At 42.0% G+C, this 15,958-nt stretch overlaps 1 protein-coding gene across 3 annotated transcripts in view; it reads left to right on the top strand.

Moving 5' to 3' along the window:
* CHST11 (carbohydrate sulfotransferase 11) overlaps positions 1-15,958 on the top strand; it is a 175,180-nt gene that overhangs the window by 69,279 nt on the left and 89,943 nt on the right. For all 3 annotated transcript variants that reach the window (XM_054222285.1, XM_054222294.1, XM_054222304.1), the window contains exon 2: positions 6,669-6,754. In XM_054222285.1, coding sequence (XP_054078260.1) covers positions 6,669-6,754 — 86 coding nt within the window. The remainder of the gene's footprint in view (positions 1-6,668; positions 6,755-15,958) is intronic.

Here is a 15,958-nt window from a genome sequence, read left to right on the forward strand (position 1 = left end):
CGTCTCACTTCCTAGAATGAATTCGATCTGTAGCAACTAATTTGCTTTGTGGAAGTTTTTAACCTCTTTGCCTCTGTTTTTCTGATTTGTGAAATGAGGATTGTTATTTTGCTGGTCCCTGGTACCGTAACTGGTGGCTTTGCTGCTCGTCTCAGCCATAACCATTTCGCTAAGGTGTGACCTCTTCTTTGTTTTTCATCCTTCACTTGTCGTATCCATCCACAGTCTTACTTCAGTAAGTCTCTCTGGTGCATGGGTGGGAGTGGAAAGGCCAGGGGAGGGTAGGATGGACATGTTGAATCAATGAACCAGTATTGCTAACCCAAAATACGGCATCTCTCTTCCTCGGGTGGGGGTCTGCAACATTGGAGCTTTTGGGATTGTTTCTTTGCTATGTGCGTACAGCATCCAGCTTGGTAGAGTCTCTAGTTTGTCAGTTTGTCCATGAGGCACGGTGGTGTTACACGGGGTAAGGTCACACATTTTTCTTGTTTGTCATAGCGAGTAAAACCCCATGTTACTGGTTACTGCCTGGTGTGAAGTAAAATGTGGTTCTCCGTTAACATAGAGAGTAAGTATTGTCTCATTCTCTGCATTTAAGACTTTGGCATGCTCACATACAATACCTAATCTGATTTTTACTTCCTAAAAATAGATCTCCCAAGCTTCAGCAAAGAAAGCTGCTGTTTTGCCTTAAGAAAATGAAAGAGGCCAGACAAGAGTTCAGTCATAAATCCTTGTACCTGCGGTCTCCGGATGAAGGACCGATAATTCAGTCTAAAATCCTGAGCTGAACACAGCAAAGCACAAGGCTCCAGATGTCACAAGATGTTGCTATCAATCCCTCGATCTTCGTGAACTGCTGCTGAAGGATTAGTGTTTGTAAATCATTGGCAGGAGACCTATCTAAAAGTCTCCTTCCTCAGGCTCTGGAGCCAGTGCTGGGTGACAGCATTTGCATTCACTCCTCATGCTCCTGGTTGCTGATTAAAAATTAACCCTTTCATACTGTTCGGTGTCCTTAGCCTGATTAGTCTGTAGAAGAGCGCGTAGGAATTTTAATGAAGTTTGAAATAAGGTGGTCTTTTTGTCGCTGAGTTTCCGATTTTGCCTGTGGTTTGGACTTGGCGGAAGTCTTGCAGAGCAGATTGTTGTCAATTATTATGGAAGGCTCGTTTTCCTGAAGCAGAACGAGCTGGTTACTAATGACGAGCTTGTTCAGCGTGATTTTAGCTAAGTGCCCGAAAGGTATGTGGACAGGATGTTCCAAACTGCAAAAAATTCAGTACAGAGCCTCTGACAAAATCCGGAAAAGGGCTGCTTCCTAGGGTCACTTCAACTTTGCCCTGAGTATTTTCATGCTTCAAGGGTGTTGCATGTGCAAAATATTGTCGGGTTTGAGCCTTGCTTGGTTTGTATTCAGATGTGACCAATTTGCCCTGAGCATAATTCTTGCTGGTACAGATGGAGCTGTAGTTTTATAGTATCATTTACAGACATATGCTTATGATTGAGCTATGGATGTCTCGGTGTACCTGAGATGAGAAGATGTTTAGTGGAGTGTTTGAATGGGTGTTTCAATGCTCCATCCTATGTACCCAATTGAATTAATTTTCTGTGCTGCTTTGGGGTCATAGCAGAAGTCTGCGCAAGAGTTTGGAAGACAAATCATGTCCAAATGTTTATCTGAAGAGATTCTCTAAACCTTTTTATGTGTATAATTAATTATTCTTGCTTTGCTTTAAAAATTCAGTAAGTTTGATGGCATTAGCTTGTTTAAACATGACTAGAGATGCCGAAGGTGTAACTGTTTTGATGCTGCTATCTTGCCTGGGCCAAGTAGCACCGATTTTTCTGGGTAGGTTGGATAGGGGATGTTTAGGTGAATGTTCAGCCCTAACCCGGTTGTTTACAGCCCTAGGAGAAGGTTATGTACTAGATTATGTACCTGCTCTTTGCTGTCAGTAAGATGCTCCATGGAAACCATTAACCCTGGCCTGAAATTAGGGACAGTTGGACAGCAATGTTAGCTGGAAAGCAATCTGCTTCAGCCAAAAGAAGCCCGCAGACTGCTGTCAATTTTCAGCCTTTCATAGAGAAATCAGACCAAAAAAAGGAATAGATTTGACTTGTCTATAGCTTTTTTTCTTTAAAACAAGAACAGGATCCCATCTTCAACCGGAGTCTCACCATACTGCTGCCAAAGCATACTTTTTTCTCAGTGAGACAACTTTTATCCCAAGTAGGTGGAATGAATTATGTATATCAGCTTTAAGCAATGCTGTATTAGGGAATTTTGTCTTTGTACTTTAGACCAATGTAATGAAAAATTAAATATTAATATGTCCTCAGAACTTTTCTCAAATATTTGTAATATGAGACAGTTAATTTAAGAGGCAGTGAGCAGAGATACAGTTTTTACATTTGGTTTTTGTTATCGTGCAAGTGATTAGAATAGTCCAAACAACATAAATTAAATGTTACCAAGGAGGAAAACAGTTGCTAGATAGCAGTTGGGGAACTTTTATTTTACAGAAGCCTTGGAAATGGGAGCATGCGATATTGATGGGATTGTAGGATGGTAGTGATATAGGTGGCACACACTCAGCATTTGAAATGTCACTTGTTTGTAAGTCCAATGGAAGAAGTGATAGTTGTTCTGTGAGTCTCCTCTGTGACTTGACCTCACACAGGCTTGTGAGAAATGGTTTAATTTGCCCTTCTGACACTTTGTGAGAAGGTGACCTTTATGGTTTCAAGTCTCCAAGAGCCTTGGTTCCCATGATTTTTCCTTCCCTTTCTCTTCTTTCTAGATAGTTCCAGTGTTCACACACCAGGCCAATAATCTCCCAAGACAAGTGCCACCACGTCTCCTTTCTCAGTTTCTCTTGATAGGGAGAGGCAGAAATTGCATTCCTGTGGCTTCTTATTTTTAGTATTTTCTCCTGTCGTTGTTCATCCTGTGGGAATACCGGAGGTCTCCCATTCTGGGACAGAGTCTTTTGTAGGTTACCAAGTGCAATATAAACACCTTCTGCCAAGTAGAGGTGACAACTTAAGCCTGGCTCACGTGTTTCCACCATGTGATTGGTCTGCAGTCTCTGAAGTGTGCGTTCTCATGCTCAATGTACTGTAATTCACAGGTCAAATTCCTCTTCTTGGTACTAGTGGGTCTAAATAGAGTTTTCTAGAAGTTTTGCACGGATGCTTCTCTTCTGAGATCATTTAAGGCCTACACGTGTAGCTTCCTTCTCTCTATGTATATATACACTGATGATTATTATGTTGATAAACTTTCAATTCATCAGGACTGTTTGTCTTTCTCTCTTGAGAAACTGAGATTTGGTGCCTAGATAACATGCTCTCCAGACTTGCTATTAAATTAATGAATAGCAATTCCACAGATTTTAACAAGATGGGCCAAGATCGGCCTTCCTAGAGATGGAAGAAAGGTCTTGTTCTTACAGCTCTTGTATTTAAGTAACAAACTAACAATTCATTCAGTTGCTCACAGTCCTGGCTAAATTCACGGGATTGCTGATTTTGCTGCAGTTGCATTATTAACACTACTCTTTAATCATTAAAGGCATTAAATGCTGCTGTCAGCTGTTTCACACACTTAGTGTGCATGAATGTGATCTTTTAATCAGTTCTTGGAGCCATGCATATGCAATACTTATCATTAGATTATAATTAACTGTAATTATGTATGGAGATCAGCCCAAGCCATAAAATGTAAATTTAGATATTTACTATGTAAATAAGAAGATTTGGGGAAGATAAAGGGCTTGATTTTTTTAGTTTTCACTACCACAATAGTGCGACGGAGTCTTAGTGAAAGTGTGGTTAAAATTAGTATAGCTGCAGTTAACGTCCATATTACGGCTTTCTTACTGCAGATGGCTATAGATGAGATTCAGGCCCAAAAGGTCGTGTCATTCACATAACGAAACACCGCCTCAGAGAAGCTGAGGTGGTAGAAAACGGGTTACAGGAGCCTTGAGAGGCGAGTTAGTCCGCAGGCATGCCACCAAGTGTTTTGAACTGTATATAAACATTCCCGATAGTTATTCACCAAAGGACAATTTTGCAAAAGGCGCGAGTGGGATTTCTGCTGAGGAAAGGGGGGGAATTCCCCTTTATTTCGATGCTGCAGTTAAATCCCAGGGGCAAGTACTGTGTGTGTGCGCGCAGCGGTGCTGTGTACGGCTGGGGCGGGGGGTGCGGGTCCTCACACCCCTACCCAGGGAACCGATGGCTGCCTTGGGCTGCTGTGTTGCTACGCTAACTCCGCAGTCTTCTTCTAAAGGCTTTATTGAAAAAACAAACCAATTAAGTAATATTGGGAATCATAAAAAAGATTTAATGGTTTCTGTGACTGAGCTTCTGCATTAGCATTTAGCTTTTGCTGGGGAGACAGTTGCTTTGTTTGTTTGTTTGTTTGTTTGTTTACATCTGGGAATCAAGTCTTGCACATTGTGCAAATAATTTAATCTTTATGGCTGTTACTGCTGCATATAAAGTGTTGCTGTGTGATACCTGCTGGCAAAGTGAAGCAGGAAGGGATACATTAATGCACTTTACTGTTTACTGTATTTAATGGAAATGAAAAGTGAAGTAATAAATTAGGGAACAACACACTAGAATTCTTCTTAATTTTGGAACAAGGAATCAGCGTTTTAGGATCCTGGTTAATCACAGTCTAGTGACCTGGATACACTGAAACATTTCCCTCTTCCTTTCCCCCTGCTTTTGATTTTTTTAAATAGAAATGATGCGTTTTGCTGTTCACTGGAAGGCTCCATTTTGGAAAGATTTCTTGTAAAGGTGAGGGGGCTACAAAATGATTTTCAAAGCACTCCTCGACACAGTTCCTACTAAAAGAGTGTGGAGGGGAACTGACAGATGGGGATGGGATGGACAGGAGCTCTGTAGTTAGAATGACTTTTGGATGTCTCACGCCCTCATTTTAGTATTTTCTTCCTAAAACCATTTCCAGACAATGGAAGCTGACATTACTCGTGCAAAATCTTTTTAAAGTTTTGACTGTTTTAAACACTTTCTAAGCTAACTTTTTAAAAAGGTACGTTAGTGCAAAACAAAGGAATTGCAATGCTTGGCAGCGTGACTAAAAATGCTCGGAAGTTAATCAGCTATTTAAACATGTAAATTAAGATTATAGCCTCTAATAACATTGCTATCCTAATTGTGAAGAAAATCAAAACACTTAGCCAGTTTGTTTACTAAGCATATATATGTCCGACTCCTGCCACCAGACCTGTGGAATCTCTCTTTGCTCAGGCGAAAAGCGACACGGCACATTATTAGATAATTACTTTCAATTGAAAAACAGATATGAAGTGAGCGAAGGAATCTATTATGTTTCCACACTGGAATTGTGTACAGTTTCCTGTGGTTCATGCTACTTGATGTATCAATTATGACTGCGTATTAGCCCTCTGTATTAAAACATTACTTGACTGTGTTCTCTCACTCTTGGCTTGTAGCCTGCAGTGTCATGTCTGCGAGTTGTTCAGCTCAGAACCGTCGCTATAGGACATGTCAGTAGTTTCTGGTTACAAAACGTGGCAAGGGGTGGTAAAAGCCTGCCTGACTCTGGATTCCCAGCAGGAACATCTCTTCTTTCCTTCCGGTTGTGTCTTAATTAAACCTTGACGAGACAAATCTCCCCTCGCTGCGATGGCGGATGTGGGCATCCCATTGCCTGATGCTCCTTCCATCGCTGGCAGAGCAAGCTGGGGCAGGGGAGTGTTTGCAGAGGAGGATGTGGGCCACATGAGATTAGAAGGACAGGCAAGCTCTTGTTTTCCTCATGACTACAGAGGGTGGCTGGAACCGAATGGCTTCTTATGTAGACTTTTATGGCCACAAAAGTTGAAACTTGAAACTGATGATCTCTGTGCCTGCTGGGGCTCAGATCAATGTCTCTCCTGAAAACGCTTTATCATCCAAAATGCTCCTTGAGCAGACCTTTGACAAAGCCTTTGGTTTGAAAACCTGCTGGTCTCCAACTGGGATAACATAGCATGTGTTGGTTTTCGAATCAGTCACATATTCAGTTGCAATATGTAAAGCAAAATACAGTTTGGAGGCAAGAAGTGCAGCAGTGATGCGCTTGCATCACTTGACTGTATGTGCATCATGTACCGTGGAGTGTTTGTTCTAGGAAAGAAAAAAGTCATAGGCAGAAAGCTTAAAAATCAGATGGTTTAGTATTAAGATCATGTGTAATTCTGTATTTAGGCTGAGAGAGGCTCAAACATTCTCTCTCAGACATGCTCCTTATAAGAATCCATCCAACTCCTCTGTGATGATTAGAGAAGCGGGTACCTAGCACTACTGAAAAGCGTGTTGCTTTGTCCCCTATACTTGAATTTTGGGGCACCCAAGCTGGAAGTTGTTGGATAAGAGCTTTTAGAAGAGGGGAACCAGAAAGCGTTTTGGCTTTTTTCCCCAGTAACTTCCAAAATAGATAAAGAATTTAGCTCGTAGACAATTTATAGGGAAAGTAAAATTAGGAATTAAGACACAGCAGTGTCTCTAGTATCCCCTGATCTGTCAGAAAATCTCTTCTTGCTGTAGGTATTGCAATAGGTTACTGCTAACCAATGTTTCTAACCTGTATTAATTTCAATTTCCCTTTGCAGTAATGCGTAGAAATCCATTTGGGATGGACATTTGTTGCCGGAAAGGATCCAGAAGCCCACTTCAGGAACTGTATAATCCCACCCAGGTGAGTGTCTTGTGGCTATGATCAAACTTCCCAGCCCAGCATACAAATACAGTCTCTCCTGAAGATATTTTGGTCTGCTTTTCTCATTTGTATGCAGTAGCTGTCTTCAGCTTGGAGGAGTGATCCTGGACCTGCAGAGTTGAGCCATAAAGTTCTACAGTTTGAGCTAAGGGCCTGATTTTTAAAGGTTTTTAGTTGTCTAATGATGCAGCCTCCTCTAAAATTTCTTTTTAGGTATCTAAAAGCCTTAAAAGAGTACCTTTTAGATCTCCTAGCTAGAAGCTGAGGCACTCAATAACACACAGAATGGCAGGGTGGGGTGAGAGAATGTGACACGATATACGTGAAACAGAGAGTGTGGTAAGACCGTAAGTTGCAATAGTAATACATGAATGTCATTCATGTGGCTTTCAAGTAGCCAGCTGCCCTTCTTGTCCTGGTTCATTGCTTGTATGGAGTCTTGGCAAACACAGTAGCTCACACTCTTGCTTACAGCGTGTGCTGTTTAACACCTGACGGTCTTGATAGGAGCTTTGGACGATCTCAGCTGGAGTTCTTGTGACAAGCAGCACAGGAAAGCTACCTGAAATTCGTGCTCCCATTCACTCCTCTAGATCAATTTATTCCCTACACGTGGGCTGAATTGGCACATTCAGCCCAGCATTTCCTGTTGGCAGGCGAGAGGAAGTGCTGCCATTGAGAGAAAATGCCAGCTGACTATTAAACATATTTATTAAGGTTTAACAACCACCTATTATATATTTATCCATCAATGAATACATTGAGTTTTACTAAATTGGCTATTAAGGAAAGTGACTATCCCAATAAATCTAACTTGTTAGATTTAACAAGGCAGTAAATGTTTTAAATACTATTTGATTATGAAGAGAGTCACTATATAGTGTGCAAAATGAAGTCTAAGTGATTTAAAGTATTTATATGAAGAACTGACAACAACTCAAAGATACGTGATATCTGTTATGTGGTGCAGTAAAGCTCCATTTGCTCAATAGTGTTGTTTTTATGAACATAGACTGACTTTCTAATTCAATTTGAATTCTGTGCATGGCTGGGAACATGAGTCTATCATACTAATATACTAGCCTTTATTGACCATTATGGGAGTTAGCATGGCGTAAATGGAAAGTGCGTGTAAAAGCCCTGAAGAGGAACAATCCAGTGCTACAAAGGAAAAATATTAGCATTTGCAGGTTCAATTTAAAGACTTTTTGCAGATACTCCAGAAGGGCAGGTAAGGGAAAAGAGGCTGGCTGACTAATTATTCTCTCTGGGGTGTGCTGTGTGTCAGTCAAAACCTCCTTGCCCTTTAACATCGTTAAAGGCCATCCCGTAAGAAAGAAACACCCCCATCCACTGAAGGGCCGTTAATCCCAGAGCCCTTGCAAGCTTGGTCAATCAAAAGATTTCCTAAGCTTCCTTGAGCAGGGGATGCAGCTGGCAGCTCCTTCATTGCTTCTCCTTCCTTTCTGCGCACCCTGACCAAGCAAACCTTTGGCATCCCTTTCCGGGCTCGCTTACGAGGCAGCCAGAAAAGCCGATGGTTGAGGAAGCGCAGAGGTTCTTGCAGCCGATGTTGAACTAAGCAGGTGGCATTTTTTTATGCCAAAGTTGTTTCCATCAGCTTGCTGACATCCGTTCTTATCAAGCTTTTAGGTTTTGTTTCTTTTTTTGTTCTTAGTTGGTATTTGTTCGCTTTTTGCATGGGGCTTTGCGTGCTGCACTCAGTCCTAGAGGGACTGGCAATGCCAGCCAAGCAAGGGCATGCATTTTGGGAAAACATTAACAAGAAAAGGCAGTGAGTAGAGGCTGCCATAGAAGACAACAGGCTGGAAATGACCCCTAGAATATTTCTTCAGATACATGGTTCATCATTCTTTTTCCATTTCTGCCCAAAGAGATGTCTGTCTCTTCTTTCTTAAGGTGGCAGATCAGAGGCTGGTCTGTATTCTGGCAGGAAGGTGCTTGTTCCTTAAGAATTCACCAGAACGTGTGAGGGTGGGGGGATGGAGATCGGACCCCTAATCTTTCCTTGCTGAAGCAGTTGCAATCAGCTGTTTGTAAGATCAGCTCAGAAGTCAATACATAATAAATATGCAAGAAGACATTTTTGGCCAAAATCTCTCTCTTACTAATCTAGATGATGAAAGCACCAGTTAGGTCTTTAACTATTGACCATCAGAACCTGTTGGACTCCTGTGGATGGGAACTATTGGCACTCAGTTTAGCTGCCTCGGATGAACAGTGGAGCTGATCGAGCAGGTATTTGTAGCTCTCCTTGTAGTTCAAAGGAATCTGTATAATTCAAACACCAAAATTAAGCCACTGAAAGATGCCCTGCAGCTATGGTTTTGGATTACTATAAGCTAGGTGCAGTTGTGGTTTTTTAAGGGTAGGAAACTTCAAATACTTAATGTGTCCATGTGCATGTTTTTTACATGATACGGTATAACAGGAGAACCCAACTATTGCTCACCATTTTCTGCTGTGGACTGCACTGTACATTTCACATGCTTCAGGTTTCCTTATGCAGGCAGCAGTGTGCAACCATGAAGGCTGCTGCTGCTGCTGTTCCTGGGAATGCCTCCAGGACCCCTAAAAGAGGTGGGCAAGGGAGGGGGCTGTATGGGGCTCCCTGCTTTGAGATGGTATTAAGGGTCCATACGTCCTCCCATGGAGCGTGCTCCTGGCTGTTCCCTGTCAGGGGAGATGAGTTTAGATGTCGATCGAAATAGGTGTCAGATAGGGTCAATACTCTCTCAGATTTAAGTGTTGCAGTTTAATATGAATAAGTTTTTTCTACTGTGTGTTCAGCATCAGGTTGCACTGCCCTCGTAAACCCAGATGGAGACAGGTTGATTTACACCAGCTGAGAGTTTGACTGTGGGTTTTTACTGTGTTGACGTATAACAGCCTCTCTGATCCTGCCCTGTTTTGTTTCCTTCTATGGAGTTGTTTGAGTTGTTTGCAGACGCCATCATTTGTCTCTTGAATCTCTTTTGGCTTGCTAAATGATTGTGAAAAGGAAGGGAAAGGAAGAGAGAAAAGAAGAAAAGAGAAAAGAAGAAGGAAAAAGAGAAAACCCATGAAAAACAGAAAGGAAGATTCAGATTGAGTAAATTAACACGTAGCAATGACCTGGAGGTGTCTGAAAGAGTGGACTGGTAGCTTGTAGGAGCTGAATGTTAGAATTACAGTCTAATTTTCAGTGGACTGATCATAATTGTTCATGTATTTGGTGGAGGAAGAGGATAAATGGGTGGAGATAGCACTGAACTAGGGCCAGAGAAAGTGTCCATGACAAAGCCCATCTGTTATTGATGTCTTAGTTGAGTGTCTGGCCTTGTGATTATTGTAAAAGTAGGAACAACGCTTTTGCTCTTTTGCCTGTTGTAATAGAGCAGGATGTGGGAAGTGCATTTGTCTGTGGACAAAAGATTTCTTCTTTAGGGCTTTCACTGCAAGATTTTTCATGAGCACTAATATACCGTGAGGGAAAGAAAAGTCAATATAACTGAACTGGATTTACACTGAGTAAGTGGATTTCCAGGCTGCGGTCTCCACATACATGGGAGGCAGCGAGCAGCATGTCTTTGAGATCCTATTATAATTTTTTTTCCCTTTCATTTTCAGGTAGAGGTTTAGTAGTAACGTGCAGAGATACCTGCGGAAAATTTTGAGGTCTGAAATGGACCATTTGTTTAATGAGTTTATTAAAAAGCCAGTTTGGATCTGTATTAAGCAGGATTAATTTCCTTCACACATAGTTGTAAATGGAAAGAGAAAGAAGATTCAACACACAGCAAGTAGAAAAGGGGAAAATCTAGATGTAACTAAACACAGATGAAGAGCCTTGCAGGAATGTGACATAAGCTTGCATTGTATCTTGGGTGTTATGTTTTGGTGGTTTGGTTTTTTTTTTATCTGAAACCCCAGGAATTTAAGAATATGGGTAAATAAATATTTGCAAGACATATTCTTAGAAGACAACATATACAATCATGTCTTGTAATTTGCATGACTGTGTACAGCCCCGCTGCTCCAAAAATAACAGATAATTGTGTATCTGGAGTCACCAGAAGTTCAGTGGCAACATCATACTTGAAGCTTGCACACTTTAGTGGTTATCATGGATCTGTTTGGTGCAATGAGTGTGCTACTGAATTACAAGAAATTGCAAACCAAAATAGACCAAATGTTAAAGGAATGGGAAATAATTGCATCTTTAAAGTTAGAATTTGTCTTCTGGTTGTCAAGATTAACACATAATTCTCATTGAATACAGGCTGCATCTTTGTTTGATCTAACTGTGTCTAGACTGCTGAGAGGAACACAGCAGAGATCCAGTCCTGTAGCCATTAGGGTTCAAATCCAGGCATGAGCTTGTTTCAGTTTCCAGTTTGACATTGCCTGACTTTGATTCCTGAGTCCACATGACCATTTTACTAAAGGTCATGCTGTTTGCCACTTATTACTTGCCTTTTCAAACACATTTCTTTTTGTCGGGGAGATGTATTTCTAGGTGGCTGCTTTTGGTGTAGCTGGAGCCAGGAAGTCTTGTGATAACACTAAACGTGGTGAGTCAGAGCTGTGGACCTTGCGTTGCCTTTGCGTTATGGAATGGTATTGGACTGGTTTAGAGCAATTGTTCCGAAATTACCCATTTCTTTTATTACTTATGCTTTTTTTCCTCCCCTCCTTCCCACCAAGTGAAAGGAAGAAAATGAGCTATTGCCTTGCAGACAGTGTTTATACATCCTCAGTCACCTCAGGCCACAGATGTTCCTTTTTGGGAGCTGCCGTGTCGTTACCTGTGGCTCAGGCTGCCTGGAAGGCATCAGCAAACATCAACCTCGCTCAGCCCACATCACTCAGCTTTCATCTGAGTTGGTAGTTTCCTATCTCCAGTTGATTTCCACTCACTAGGATGACCCTGTGGACAACTGCACTGGTTCCTGGACAGAGGTTTGTGGTGAACTTTGTGATCTGAGCTCTATGTACACATTGTCCACAGCACTTTGAATCAAAGGTTCAAATGCTTGAAACCGGGTATTTCTGCCTTTGGTGATCCTGAGGCGCTGAGCACCGTGCAGTTTGTTTCTCTGTGCTATGGCTTCTCCTTCTTAGAAACACAAAAACCAAAGGGCAGGTCATTGAGTAGGATGAAAGGTCCAGTTTGCCTGATGTTTCGTCTCTGGCAGCAGCTGGCCAGGACAGACTACAAGAAGGATACTCTGACAACACACAATAGCCTGTGGGTCATGAGCTTCCTGAGCCGACATGTGTCTTCATCAGCTGCATCATGCAAGAAGAGCTTGAGATGCCAGACAATTACTATATCAATCAAAAGGGGGAAAAACCATAGGTCTCTGAAGTTACTTGCCAATTTCATTAAGACAAAAAGATTACGCCAGCACTATACACCAGTATACACTAGTTTTTCTCCCGTTTTCACATATATATGTTCTGGGTGCTGAATTTCCTCCTAGGGACAGCAACACAGATATCCCGATGTGAACTTTAGAGTATGAAAAATAGTGAAGTTTATCTAAAGAACAGTATCTTAGAATTTATTGATGCTTTGTGGCTGAGATGAACAGTCATAAATATGTATGTGTTCTTCTTGAAGGCAAGAAGTGGCTCAAAAGTTTTACCAATACTGCAAACACATGTTGTGTGGTTGATGCTGATCTTTGTAGGCAAATCTGTGCAGATAATAAGAGCGTGGTAAGTACAGCTCGTAATCACAGTATTTGATTGATGATAGATTAAAAGCTCCTTAATGGAAAAGATGCAGAATGGAGACATGGGGAAGAAAAGTCAATGTACAATACCAAACTTTGGGTATATACTCCTGTTGGTAAGCAACAACTTTATATATAATTAGCCTCCCTTGCTGCAGTAAAATGCCTGCTGATGAAAGAGGAGCTAATTGATTTATTCCATAGATGACTTCTTATGCAAAGACATTACTTACTGTCATGCTTGGAAGTCATAAAACAGCAGCTGGCCTGGGATGAAATAGTGCATTAACCTTAGCAGGAAGATTGCACTAGTGAGAATGCTTTGTTATTAATTACTGATTACAAATGATAAGAGCCTGTTTTAGATGCTGGGAAAATGACTTGGGGAGGGGAGGGTTTCGGGTACAGTGTGCTTCATAGATCATTCGTTGTGACACGATGGATGCCTTTGTAAGTCAAGAGGAATGAATCAGACAAGTATGTACAGTAACTACCAGCGCTCAAGGCCAGAATTATCCCCAGGACATGCTCATTCAAGTTACTGCAGTGCATTGGGATGAATTTTTGGGCACCTGTGTTTAATAAAAGACTTGTTACCTGCATGAAATGAAAAAATACAGTCGTCACTCAAAATAGCTCAGATTTCCCTGACAGAAAAAGAAGCAGTAGAGACACCTCTTTTTAATTTCTCCAGTCCTTGACTTGTATTTTATTATTTTGAGAGTTTTAATATAAAGGCTTACTGGAGGCATAAAAGTATGAGAAGAAAGATTTTATAAGGCAGGAGCCAAAAACCAAAAGGGTTGTGTGTGTTGGAGGAGAAAGAGGAGAACACAGCTTTCAAAACCGGCTCTCTGTGTGTGGTGTGTGGGCTCCCTGTTAGACAAGCACTTGGGCAGCTGCGTGGAGAGGAGACCTGGGCTCCAGCACTCTGGCCTGGTGCCGTTCGGCATCAGTGGGCCTTTTTGTGTTTAGTTGTCTCCAAATCAGGCCTCTGGTGACCTGAACCATGTTGGCTCAGTCAGATGCTTGCTCTGAACTGAGTAATGTTCAAATGGGGCACCTGCCTCTTTCTCTGCATTAAGTTCCTTTTTTATTTTCCTCCCGACTTGAAAGCTATATAGCAAAAAACCTTGATAATCATACCTCAAAATGCAGGGGGATGTGGCGGTTTGGAGGATTAGGAAGCAAAGGGCAGCGGGAGAATATCAGTGTTTGCAAAGAGGTGTAATGATGACTGATTTCTGCCACCGGCTCCTGCAGAGGCAGAGTGCATCCTTTCTCTCTGTGCTTTCACAAGAGCTCCAGCATCACCGGCTCGGTAGCTGCATCCCAGTATTCTCAGCCTAGACCTTGTGAACTGTAGCCTCTCTTGCTTATTTCTGTTGCAAGTAGTTTTTAGGCAGCTTTCTCCATTGCATGAAGGGTAGCAACTGTGTTTGTTTAAAGCTCTACCTTTTTTTTCATGTGGTTTTTGTTATCAAAGAGGTTTTTTAACTCTACGCAGCAGAATCGTAGCCCACTTGCAGGGCCAGATGATCTCTTTAAATCCAAAGAGCCCAGCTGACACCCCTCTCTCCCTGAGGGACTGTAATGTATCCCGATAGACGTAATTATGAAAATGAGAAAATACAGACATAAAAGCTATCTACTGGTCCTTGCAATTCTCATTTACTATCTAACTTTAATATTAAGGAGGGGCAGAAGGAGTCGTTAAATTTGCAATTATTTTCAAGAGATTAGATTCCCCAAGTCCCATTTTTACAGACATTGTATCTGATGTAGCACCTCAAATCTTACAAACTGACGTGTAATATTCATTGATATTGTACGTAGTATTGATATGTATTATTCATAGACAAAGCAAGATTAAAATACTGCCCCTTGAAAGATGTGGCTGCAGAAGCCAGCGTGCCTTTTGGAAATTCATGGTACTGCGGAGAGGCAGCCTGTAGAGTTTTTGTACAAGTGTGTAAATCATTAAATCCAGCACAGATTATTTAAGGATGCTTTCCAAGCAGGTTTTCTCTTTGCTGAAGTTTGCGGGGAGGTGTAGGATGGGTTGAGGTGGGTGCTGCAGTCCGATCCGTACCACTCGCATCCCCTCCCACGGCGCCGCACCACGTGGTTACGGACAGGGCTGAGCAAAAAGGTCGGCTGGAAAATATGCAGTTTGGGGATGACTGAAACTACCTGTGAATTTGGGCTGAGTTCTTCCAGACGCAGTAGCTGGGAAGCACTTGGGTTGACTTGGGGTTAATCTCACAGGTGTGTGTCGGGGGTAGTGATGGATTTGAGGTGATCTGACCATGCATCCCACACTCGGGAGCGGGGTGCTCAAATCGTGTGCACGGGTGACACAGAGCAGCGAGCGTCTTCAGTCTCTCCCGTTGATGCTCTCTTGCCTTCTGAAATTAAATAGAAGAAATGAGCAGGATTTTAGGCTAACAGGCTCTTTATTAAGCCTCTCATCATGATGATCTGAGGCTATAATAGGGTAAGAGCCACGGTTGTTTTAAGACCTTGTGTGCTCATCTGTTGGTCTACTAAAACACGGAGAAAAATTGTGCCTTGCTCTGTCAATCCTGTTTGTCTGATATCATCAGACCCTCGTGACGGCAGTAATTAACAGTTCACTGAAGCCAAAGTATGAACTGGAGGGGCCTGGGCTGTCGCTGCTTGTGGTCAGGGTGCTCTCCCAGAACCAGGGAACCAGGATCCGAATCCCTGCAAGCAGAGGACGCCTGTCCCACGCACAGGAAGCATCCTGACTGCTTGATTGTTGGAGTTGTTCTTACATTTGCTTGTTCAGTCATCAGACTGGAAGATGGGTTGTTTCAGTAATCGTTCACACTTAAACTGCTTTTATTCACTAGTTTTCAGACCTTGCTTCTTACTCATATGGAAGAGGTGCAGAAAGAAAAGGGAAAAACGTATTTTAACAAGGCAATACCTATACAGCATTTGAACACAGCAAAAGCAGTATTTATGTTGTGTATGCCTTTTTTTCCTCTATGAAAATAACACAGTAGCAGTCATATTGGGGCCACTCAAGTAGATCTTTGTTGCCTAACCAGCCTGCAGCAGTTTTATACCCTGATGTGGATGGGGTCTTACGTTTGAACCATTCCTACATATGTGGGGCAACAGCAAAATGTGGGGGCTAGAATAAAAACAATATTTTATTTCCTTCCACACTGAGACTATTGTGTGGTTGCACTGGAGGCGGACAGTGGCTTTGTATTCTAGGATTTCCAGCGTGCTGTCAGCGTAGATGTTTCTGTCCATTCATAACCTTGGGAGAAACTTGAAACCTGATCTCTTGAAAATTGGTAGCAAAACTCCTAAGCTCTAAAGCGGCCAAACTTTTAGTTCAGAGATCTGATCCAAGGGATCAGAATGGAGCTATAATTGCAACCGTTGTTTTTTCTCTCTTTTAACC

This window comes from Rissa tridactyla, chromosome 1, assembly GCF_028500815.1.
Source record: "Rissa tridactyla isolate bRisTri1 chromosome 1, bRisTri1.patW.cur.20221130, whole genome shotgun sequence".
Taxonomy (NCBI): domain Eukaryota; kingdom Metazoa; phylum Chordata; class Aves; order Charadriiformes; family Laridae; genus Rissa; species Rissa tridactyla.